At 42.6% G+C, this 11,683-nt stretch overlaps 1 protein-coding gene across 1 annotated transcript in view; it reads left to right on the forward strand.

Moving 5' to 3' along the window:
* Depdc5 (DEP domain containing 5, GATOR1 subcomplex subunit) overlaps positions 1-11,426 on the forward strand; it is a 59,760-nt gene extending 48,334 nt beyond the window's left edge. The window contains exons 22-25 of the mRNA XM_055624060.1: positions 5,863-6,066; positions 7,845-7,980; positions 9,071-9,159; positions 11,281-11,426. Of these exons, the coding sequence (XP_055480035.1) occupies positions 5,863-6,066; positions 7,845-7,980; positions 9,071-9,159; positions 11,281-11,426 (575 nt within the window). The remainder of the gene's footprint in view (positions 1-5,862; positions 6,067-7,844; positions 7,981-9,070; positions 9,160-11,280) is intronic.
* The last annotated feature ends 257 nt before the right edge of the window (positions 11,427-11,683 follow it).

Consider the following 11,683-nt stretch of genomic DNA (forward strand, 5'->3'; position numbering starts at 1 on the left):
ATATATGTGTATATTAAGGTATATGTACTGGGGGCTGAAGAGATGGCACATCATTTAAGAGCAATTGCTGCTCTTGCAGAGGATCTAGATTTGATTCCCAGTATCCGCATGATGATTCACAACCTTATCTGACTCCAGTTCCAAGGGGATTCAATGCCCTATTCTGACCTGAAGGCACTGAGCATGCATGTGGTACCTACACATACATGCAGGCAAAACACCTACACACACAAAAGTTTATACTGTGCGTGATCAGACTTTTTATACTTTATTACTTTGTAAATAACAAAGTATAGCAAATTCTTACATGGTATTTATATTGTATTGGTTGTTATAATTAATCTAGAATTATTTGAAGTATATATGTAAGTTATATGCAAATACAATTCTTCTATTTAAAGGATTTAATATCCACAGTGGGGCAGACAGAAAGATTCTTAGACTCAGTCTCTCACAAATACCCAGACATGCCATATATTTTCATTCTCTTTCAGATTTTATTATGCTTAATTTTCATTTTATTTTTTTTAGCCTTTTAAATGAGTTGATTTAGATGGGTGTGGTGGTGTACACCTTTAATCCCATCCCTTGACTTGTATTGAAATCCTGCCACCACCAAAAAAGAAATTCACAGTTTAAGGTAGAAATAGCTGAGTTAAATTAAAACTGGAGACAGAGAACCGTTGTATAAAGTTTACTACAATATTAACAGGTTCCAGAATAACACTTATTCTAGCTATTAGCGGCAAAGGTATTATGGCAGGAAATCCAGATGTTTAAGTCGAATTGAAGATGATCACCATCATCTCAGGTCCAAGGAAGAGTTTACTTTTGCCAGATTTCTCGATCCGAAGCTAGGGCAATTCCCCATGGCCTTGGCTTTTAGCCCCGAGTTATTTCTGCTCTCCTTTTGTTTTCGCTTGAAAGCCTTGTCTTCTTCATCTTCTTGTTCTGCTTCTTGAGCTGTTTCAGGGGCTTCTATTTTACTGCTTCTGAGACCTGACATGGTGCCTCTGGTCACTTCCTGTGTTTAATTTTTATTAGTCTGTGTGCATATGTGCAGAGGCCAAAGGTCGGATACCCCTGGGCAGGAATTACCTGTCAGGCACTTGTGAGTTGCCTGACATGGGGTGCTAGGAACCAAATGAAGGTCCTCTGCAAGAGCAGTTAGTCTATTACTGACTGAGCCATCTCTCCAGTTTTTCTTGCTGTCACCTACTAATCTGTCTAATACTAGAGAGCAAGGTGCTGTTCCTCCTGTACCCTATCTTGTGTATCCAGCTCTAGCTGCCATTGGAGTTTATAGGCTCCTTTGACATACAAAACCAAACCAAACCAAACCAAACCAAACCAAAAAAAAACCAGGCATGGCATAGTGGCATAGAACTTAAATTCCGAGTCAGGCAGATCTATTTGAGCTCAAGGCCAGCTTGGTCTACATAGTGAGTTCAATGCTAGCTAGGGCTACAAAGTTGAGATCCTGTCTTAAAAAACAAACAGAAAAGCCCTTTTATTCTTGGAATAAGTATGAATTCATGGGAAGTATCAAAAGGTATATAGGAAGGCTATTGACCCTTTTGCTCTTCCCAAGGTTAACAGTATATATGAATTTAGTGCAGATTTAAAACCAGGAATTTAACATTGGTGTAATTTACAGAGCTTATTCATCTTATACCTGCAGTCATATGTTTTATTTGTTTTTATCACATAAAGATTCATCTTACCACAACTGCTATTAAAACATAGCTATTAAAAAGCTGGATACTCAAGTAATCCCAGCTCTCAGGAGGCAGAAGCAGATGGATCTCTGAGTTCAAGGCCAGCCTGGTCAACAAAGCACGTTCCAGGACAGCCAGGGCTACACAGGGAAACTCTGTCTCAAAAACAAACAAGACAGTTCTACAGCTAGGCCTGGTGGCACAGGTCTGTAATCCTAGCTACTGGGGAGTCTGGGGCAGGAGAGTCACAAGTTCAGTGCCTGTCTGGGCCGCATGGTTGTTCAAGGCCAGCCTGAGCAATAAAGAAACACTCTCAAAATAAAAAATACAAACCAAAAAGGTGGGTGTGTATGGGAGTGCAGTTCAGTGGAAGAGCATTTACCCAGCATGACGAAGTCTTTGGGCTCATTCCTGGTGCCCAAGAGTGGACACAGTGCCATTGTCACCAGCCTCTCTCCTCTAAGCATCGCATTCCATGATTTCATTACTGAGACTATGTGGTTGGGAAGCATTCGCGTCCTGACTTGTGCTTACAGCCTTAGCAACGCTGTGTGCACACATTTGCCCCTCTTGCTGTGGAAGGAGCCCGCGAGGCAGGGAGGTTTCCATAACTCAGTACATTAGCAGGGGAAATTTTCAGCACTTGGCAACAAGACACATTTATCAATTAGGAACTATTGTGCTCTGCTTAGGGCCTATAAACATTTTTGATGGTTGGATTTTTTTTTCTTTAACTGGATGAAAGCATGAAATTTCAAAAGAAAAAGCAGATGTTTATTTACATGATTAGAGAGTGTAACCTATGTCACCTACATTAACTTAATATTTACATTTTATATTCAAAGAATGTTATTTTAAAATATTCTTTCTTACTTTTTTGAGACAAAAAAGCTTTCATATAGCCCAGGCTGACTTCACGTTCACTGTGTAGTTGATCCACCATGTGTGTTCTGGAGATCAAATTCAGGTCATCAGGCTTAGCAGCAAGCACTTCACCTGCTGAGCCATCTTCCTGCCCCCTTTTTGAGACAAAGTCTTACTTTACTATTACCTAGTTTAGCCTTGAACTTACAACAATCCTCCTGCCTTAACCACCCTAGTGTTAGGATGGTAGATGTGCCCCATCCTACCCAGCTGAGTTTCTTCTTTCATTTCCATAGTAATTAATTAGGCCATATTTTTCCTTATTTGATCAATCATAGCACTGATCGATTTACAGTGTGTTCTGTTTGTGTCAGCTGTACTTTTGGTGTTGAATGAGTGAGTTTGTTAAGTAAGCAGCAAAAGTAAAAGGACAGATAACAAGTAGCAGATAGAAGCCCCAGACAGATAGCAAAACATAATGAAATCAGTTGCAGCATCCAGCAGACCACAGGAGTGACCCAGCATTGAAAGCATGAACAAGTGTGCCGTCACCAGAGCAAAGGTTTACACTGAGCCAGTAGAGGTCCACCAGGGAAGATGAGGCAGTCAGTCAGAATTCCCAGTTGAGCTGTAGTTTTCCTGTTCCTACCACAGATTGATTGATTAGGTATGTATGTATGTATGTATGTATGTATGTATGTATGTATGTATGTATGTATGTATGAGACAGGGTCTCTCTGTATAACCCTGCCTGTCCTGGAAATCTGTAGACCAGGCTGGCCTCAAATTCAGAGATCTGCCTGTCTGTCTCCCAAGTGCTGTGGTTAAATGCGTGTCCCACCATGCCTGTTGCACCGCAGATATATGTATATCATGGGAGAAGTTATAATAAGTGCTATTGTAGAGAGTTTACCTTCTACCTGTACTCACATGGAAAAATGATTTTAAAGGCAGGATTTCACTTTGTAGCCTGAATGACCAGCCTGGAATGCACAGCTATGGCTGCCACTGCCTCATGAACGCTGGGATGAGCCATCACACCTGGCAGTGCAGTGTCTCTAATACCCTTAGCTGTTTTCTGCTTTCTGCTTTCCCTAGCTCAAAGCCATGGGCCACGCTGAGCCAGGGAGGCTGAAACAAGGGAGGGCCTCCTCACTCCTGAGGCCCATTTTCAACAAGCTTGAACTGTATACTAACTGTGAGTGTACCGATGTAATGCATGTTGTAGTGAGGGATAGAGCTTTGACTTTGCTTGATAGAAGACATCACCATGTAGTTTAGACCAGTCTTCTAGTTAGCTGTCTAATTGTCCTGCCTACCGCACCTCCTGATGTTAAAATTGCAAGCACACACCACTATGTGTAGGGACAGAATTTTTGTGGTGATTTAATTATTCTATAACTGTATACAAAATATAATTCAGGTTTCAAAGATGAAATAGTACAGTGATGTAGACTGTTTTATGCTAGATATTAGATAGTGAGATTGATACATTCATTTTATCAAAATTATGTGTACATGAATGTGTATGTGTCAGAGGACAACCTAGGGTGTTTTCCTTAGGTGCCTTCTACTTTTTGTTGGAAACTTGTCATTTAGGGACTGCCAAGATGGCTTAGCTAGTAAAAGGATTTGCTAGACAAGCCTGATATCCTGCATTCAATTTCTAGAACTCATCTGAAGATGAAACAGCATGGCTTTTTATTAGCTTCAACTTTGCCAGGTGAGCTAGACTAGTTGGCCAATAGCCAACTGTTTGTCTGCATGTCCCATGTTCCATTGCTATAGGATTACAAGTATGTGCCACTGAACATGTTGGTCATAGAGACCCAGACTCAGATCTTCACCATTGTAAGACAAGCCCTGAACCATCTTCCTAGGAATCCTTTGTCGTAGTTGTTCTCATCCTTTTTAAGATAGGGTTACAGTGTAGCCCAGGCTGGTCACAAACTCATAATGATCCTTCTGCCTCAGTGTACCAAGTGCTGAGATTACAGATGTGCATTGGTGATTTTCCTGCATGTAAGTCTGTGTGAAGGCATCATATCCCCTGGACCTAGAGTTACAGACAGTTGTGAATTGCCATGTGGGTGCTGAGGCTTGAACCCAGATCCCCTGGGAAGAACACCCAGTGCTCTTCACCATTGAGCCATCTCTCTAACCCCCACCCCCATGCCACTTTCTAATCAGCGTAGTTATTTGCTGAGCATGGGATGCACCAAAAGGGACTTGGTTCCCACGGGTTTCAGTTCTTAGATCCTTTCAGATTATAGCTTGCTGCCTCCATCTCTGTAATAGGGCCATTGCGCTAGATAGGTTGAATCTAAATAGTGTAATATTTCCCTGCTTGGCCAAGCATGAACATTCTTTATTCTTTTTCCTTGAGAATATGTCTTCAGTTTAACCCAGTGACATGTGATTGCTTACACCTGCCTCAGTACACAGGCTCATGGGGGAGAGGGGTCCTCTTAATCACTGAGGAACTCAAGATTCCTTTTATCCTAGGATGCCATCATCTTCAATATTGATTTCCAGAGGAAGAGGAAAAAAGATTGGAGATGATGCTTGTAGATGCCTGTTGTCTAGTTCTTGATTGGGTTTACACCCATGTTCTTTTGGCTGGGACTTGTGTTATTTGGTTTCAGTGCCAATGGAGAGGGATTCTAGCCTTGTGTGTTCAAAATCAAATGGGTTTAGGGAGCTGGTCTTCTCAACATTTTCTGTCTCTATTCCTTTTCTTCCATCTTTTCTTTTTTCTTTTGTTCTTTAATTTATTATTTATCTAGGCAGGGTCTCACTTGCATCCTTGTCTGGCCTGGCGCTCACTATGTAGATCAGGCCAGCCTTGAACTCAGAAATCTGTTTGTCTCTGCCACCCAAGTGCTGTGACTGTAGGTATGTGCTGTCACACGGGGCTCAAACATTTATTTCTGTTGCTTTGCCCACACAGAGTATATATTCACTCCATTCCCAAGGGAAGTAACTTAAGTCCCGCTATTACTCATTGCATCCAGCTCAGTGTTCACAGTCCCCTAGCAAAATACTGGAATCCGTTAGGTTTGTGTGTGTCTTCACCGGGTCAGGTCTTCAAAACATTTGAAAGATAAACAAACCTAAGAATGTTTTATTTCTTCAGAGTTTCACAGTTTTATTTCTCTTACTTCCTGATAATGTTCGATATATTAGATTTTTGATAGCTTGACTTGTCATTAGTCTTCTTAATTCTGATTTCACTGTGGCTTTGTGCTTTGTCTTTGTCCAACTCCATGATTGCCAGCAGATGTCCTGGAGAACATGATAGAACCACCGCAGCGGGACTCTAGTGCACCAGGAAGGTTCCATGTGGGTAGTGCAGAGTCCATGCTGCATGTTCGACCTGGTGGATATACACCTCAGAGAGCACTGATTAACCCCTTCGCCCCATCGAGAATGCCCATGAAGCTCACATCCAACAGAAGGCGCTGGATGCACACTTTTCCTGTAGGTAAGCTGGCTGCTCGGGTAAGAGCCGTGGACTGAGTTCCTAGCTCTGGTCTTAAGCACGAGTCAACCATGTGTCTTTAGTCAAGCATCTCAACTTGGCCCCACCAGTGAGATGGGTGTGCCTGCTGGGCTTTCCACAGTGTTCTCAGGAGCATCTTTGAAGACATGCTTGAGAAGAAGCTCTGTAACTGACCAGCTATGTTAACTGAAGGACTCTGTTTTTGTTTGTTTGTTTGTTTGTTTGTTTGTTTGTTTTGAAAGGGACTGTGCTTTCCTGAGCTTCCATTTTTCCTCATTTTCACCCTTTGCAATGGAGGTTGACTTTGAACTTATGATCACCACCACCATAGCCTGTTCATGTGATACTGGGGATCAAACCCAGAGCTTTGTACTTCATGCATACCAGGCAAGAACTGTCTCAGTTGAGTTACATCTCCAGTCCCAGGCTGAGATATCCCACTCCCTCTCTCTCTCTCTCCCTGCCAGCATGTGGACATGTATGGGGCTGTGTGTGTGTGTGTGTGTGTGTGTGTGTGTGTGTGTGTGTGTGTATGTGGTGTGTTTGTGTGGAGGACAGTGTCTTCTGTTGATCTTGGTTTTGGAGACAGGCTGTCTTATCAAACCTGGAGCTCACTGTTGGGCCAGACCAGCTTCCCAACAAGCCTCAAGAATTCTCCTGCTCTATCTTCCTAGCACTGGTGTTACAGGTACATAATGCCATACCCACCTCATGGATGCCAGGGAATCTGAACTCAGGTCCTCACTCACACTTAGCAAGCATTTATTTTACTGATTGAGCCAGCTCCCTAGCCCCTAGGCTAAGACCTCTTAAGAGAACTTTCTACCATGACCTTTAGCTCTTTTTGCTTTTTGTACTCCATCCTTCGTGCCTACATTACAAAAAAAAGAAAACAAACCAAAAACCTAGTCTCAAAACACTGTTGAGTTAGCTATCCTCTTGTAGACACATGACCCGCTAATAACTAAGACCCTTTCTTCTTCCCCAGGAGCCCAACCTCCTGGCTCCTCATTCCTATCCTCAGAGGCCCTTTCCCTTTTTACCCAATCTCTTGATCTCTACATATATTTACCTCTTTCACATTTGGGCTGTCATAGATATTTCTTCTACCCAGATGTCTTTCCTTTAATGCTTGCTAACCTTATTTAGCCTCTAACTTGGATGTTTCTGGGAAGTGCCTTTTACTAAGACGTAACTAATTCTGACCTTTCCTACTTTGTCTCTTTTGTGCTTAAGCACCTTGATTCCTAGAGTCACACTTTTTTTTTTGTTTGTTTTGTTTTGTTTTGTTTTTTTGTTTGTCTGTTTGGTTTTTGTTTTTTTGAGACATGGTTTTTCTGTGTATTCCCAGCTGTCCTGGAATTCACTCTGTAGACCAGTCTGGCCTCAAAGTCAGAGATCTGCTTGCCTCTGCATCCTGAGTGCTAGGAAAGTACTAAGGGTGTATACCACTATGCACCCCTCCCCCCCTCTTGTTATTTCATTTTTATTTTTCTTTTCTTTTCATCCTTTTGTCCTTCTATACTTGTCTATTTCTGTGTGAAACTAAGGAATCCAAATATTGTTAACATACTGGCCATGATTAAGCATGGAGCCTGCTTGAAGGAAGAGTCCTCTGTGGGAGCCTGATAGTCCCTTATATAATATGCCTCTTGCTGTGATCTCAGATCTCAGCACTTGGAAAGAAGAAACAGTATGCTGTCGTGTGCAGCATAGGCTATCAAGTGTGAATAACGCTCAGTGGTTCTTTCTCTGGGTAGGACCTTCTGGAGAGGCCATCCAGATCCACCATCAAACCCGGCAGAACATGGCAGAGCTGCAGGGCAGCAGGCAGAGGGACCCTACCCACTCCTCTGCAGAGCTGTTGGAGTTGGCATATCATGAAGCTGCAGGAAGGTGAGGATTTGCACAGTGCCCTGGAAGGTAGCACAGGACAGTGCTGAACGGATTGCTGGTGAGATGACACAGTAGTGACTTAGAGCATGTTGGGTCAAGGCTCTCCTTTGTCAGCCAGTGTCATTCCCATCCCAGGGCAAAGGGTAAAAGCAAACAGCCTGACATTTTGCCTGTACGAAGGCCCTGCTTTAGGTTTATTTTGAGCTTACGTCTTGTAAACATCCTAATTTTCTTCCAAACCTTGGTCAAAGATGAAAATGAGGTATCTCTTTTATCTTAGGGCTTGCCTATGCAATGCTGGGACAGATGATTCATGCTGTTGTCCTAGATGTCCTCCCTGTGACTTGGCATGTTAGATTTTAAACAAAAACTCTGAATGTCTTACAAAGCTTCTGAAGAGGGCAGTTAAGAGCACCGGCTGCTCTTCCAGAGGTCCTGAGTTCAGTTCCCAGCAACCACATGGTAGCTCACAACTATCTGTAATGGAATCTGATTCTCTCTCCTGGTGTGCATGAATACAGAGTACTCACATACATAAAAAAATATAATTTTTTAAGAAAGCATCTGAAGAGTCAGTGTAGGAAGAAAGTCATTTAAGTCTTTATGAGCTTGATTCTCACTTAAACCTGGACTCACTGCTCCTAAATTGCTTTGGGAAACACTTTACAAAGAGCAGCTTTCCTGGCCCCTTCCTCTTTGCTGGGGGTTGTTCATGTGGAGGTCTGGATGATGTGTGGTCCTCTTCACCATGCTAACTCTGGTCCATCTATTCAAGGATGTTATATCTTGCCTTTGTTATTTAGCTGGGAGACATAGGGCAGAAAAGGGAAGTAGTCTAGCATGGTGGTAGGTAAGCAGCTAGGGAGGGGACCCAAGGCTGGCACATGAATGAAGCACTACTCCGTGATGGTTTGAGGTATGGATCCTGAAGATTGCCAGATTATGGGAATGAATATTCAGGCATGTTTTTCATGAGCCTTCCCTCTCCCCATACACCCTTCCCCACACACTAGGAACAGGGTGAGCAGGGGAAAAAAAAAGTGATGATCTACATTAATTAAGCCAAGTGGCCTGGCTTTGTTCTCTGCAGGCACAGCACTTCCCGCCAGCCTGGTGACAACTTGAACTTCAGTGGAACGGAAGAGCTTTCTGTCAGCCTGCTTAGCAACAGTGGTGCAGGTAACTCATCCAAGAAAAGTTGGGATGTTCAGAGCAGGCTCACATCTAGAAGTGACACAAAGGCCAGAAAAGCAGGACCGTGTCTATTTTGAGGATTTTTTTTTTCAGCCACAATTTGGGGTGACCTATTTAGAAGCAATACTGTATAATGCATGGAATTATAAATGGGCTGCACATTACATTTTTAGCTAAGAACATGTTGGTCAAGACATTTTATCACTCTTTTGTCAGGGAGTCCTGATGAGGCCTGTGAGGGATTGAGGGTGTCACCAAAGTCTGAGTGGAGTAGTCTGTTTTACAGGTGCTTTGGGTGGCTAGGCCTGGGGAAAGAATGCACCCTCATGTAAAAACAGGCCCAAAGGGAAACACTGAAGTTTCTGTTACAACATCAGAAAAGAGAAAGATGCCTGTGGGTGGTTGCATACACCTTTTTAATCCCAGCACTCCAAAAGCAAAGATAGGCAGAGCTTTGTGAGTTTAAGGCCAGGCTGATCTCCATAGTGACTAGGCCAGCCAATCCTATATAATAAGATACTGTCTCAAAAGAGAGAGGGTGGAGGGAGGTGATGTGTTTATGTTGAGGAGTAAGTGTGCATCTCAGGCTTGAAGAGGTAGAAATTGGTTCAATGGAAAGTTAGAAGGTTCAAATTGTGGAGTATGAATTTGGCTTTTACTCCTTCTGGAAACACTTTTATTATTCAGTAATCCCAGTAAGGCATATATTGCTAAATGCAGTTTACGTGGTCAATTGACTGCCCAGACATAGAGACTAATGTCTCATAGCAGCCAGGTCCTTGTTTGAGCACTCTAGTCAGAGTGCTGTAAGAGTATCAAGGGAACATGAGCTTTGATAGGCACCTTTTCTGCAAAGCAGGGATTTTACATGATGAGTGTGGAAAAGTTTAAACAACAAAATATGGCTGCTTCATTATGTCTGTGTTCTATAAATTGACTAAGGTTTCTAGAACTTTTCTGGAGATTTGTGAAAGGGGCTAGAGAGTTGGCTCAGCAGTTAAGAGTAACTGCTGCTCTTCCAAAGGACCCAGGTTCAGTTCCCAGACCCATTTGGCAGCTTACAACTGCCTGCAACTCCAGTTCCAAGGGTCTGTAAATTAAATTTTTTTTTTTTTTTTTTTTTTTTTTGTGAAAAAGTAAAGCTGTGTAAAGGAGTTTAATGATATTGTTCTTAGGTCACTGGTAGATTGACCCAGCTATATTCCTTTAGCCGATGGATAAGACTTGGGGAGTGAGGTAGCAATAAGAGAATCCCAGAATGATAAATCAAATGGCATTTGATTTATTCAGTTATTTTAAATGAGAAACAAGTAAAAGTTTGGGGCTTTGGAAGTTCTTTATACCATATATTCAGGGTGCTTAAATGTTACATGGCTGCAAGATTTTCTCAGGTGCCTGCAGAATGTTACAAAGGCAGCATTTTTCACTTTGCTAAACTATAAAGCTAGTTTTTAGGAACCAGAATTTGAGTTTTCCTGGCTTTGGTGTAGAGGGTTACTAAGGAGGACTTCTCTGGGGTTCCTGGACTATTCCTTGAACCAGCTTGACTTGTGATTAATTTAACCCAGATGGTAGCAGCCAGCACCAGGATTTACCCAGAAGAGCCCAGTGATCTGGAGTATCACAGAGATACCACATGATTGCCTATGTGTAGCTTTTGGAATTTTAAAGTTTCCTGTTGAGAACAGAGTGAGCTTTCAAAGAGTCTTGGTTTGAGGATGGGTGAAGAAGATCTTTAGGTGATACTCTCATATCCTCTTAGCTGAGTTTCCTGATACAAATATGCAGATAGACAGGCAGACAGACAGGCATTGGGAAAATGTTTGCTGCCTCTCTTCTTGCTGTCTCTCTCTTCTTGGGCTCCTAAGATGTCAATCTGCCTAATTGATGGACTGTTCTTCTTGGGTGACTGGCAGATGCCTCATCGTGGATGTGATGTCTGATGTGCCGTGCTTCTGCCCACCCGTCCTTCTCTGCTGCCTTTTGTTCTGATATTGGCTCCTCAGCTCCCTTCTTACTGCTTTTGTTCCGGCCTTTATTGTCTCTGTTCAGGATTATTACAGTAGCTCTCAATAGCTCTTCCTGCTCTGTTCCTTTCTCCTTCAGGGAACTATCATGAAATACCTCATGAAATGCATGAACGGAAGTGTTTCAAAATGCAGGTCTCACCAGCTTCTTCCCACAGGCACAGCCTCCAGTGGCTCTTCATGGCTTTTGACCTGTCTCCTGTGTCCCTTTGTGTCTTCACCTGACTCCTCTTTACGAAGGTGTTGAGTATGGAAAAAGTACAAGCTCTAGACTCTTAGGACATAAGACTCACTCCATAATGAATCGTGAGCACTTTGGGCTAGTTACTACCTTCTGTACACCTCAGATTCTTTATTATGAAAATGCAAACAAAAACTAAAATGCGATAATCCACAGGAATGCTTAGAACAGTGCCAGGCAGGCACAGGTGGTTAACTGATGTGGGTGTTGTTAATAATATGTGGGTTTTCTTATATCCCAG

Source organism: Psammomys obesus, unplaced genomic scaffold (assembly GCF_907164565.1).
Source record: "Psammomys obesus unplaced genomic scaffold, mPsaObe1.curated_primary_1811, whole genome shotgun sequence".
Lineage (NCBI taxonomy): Eukaryota > Metazoa > Chordata > Mammalia > Rodentia > Muridae > Psammomys > Psammomys obesus.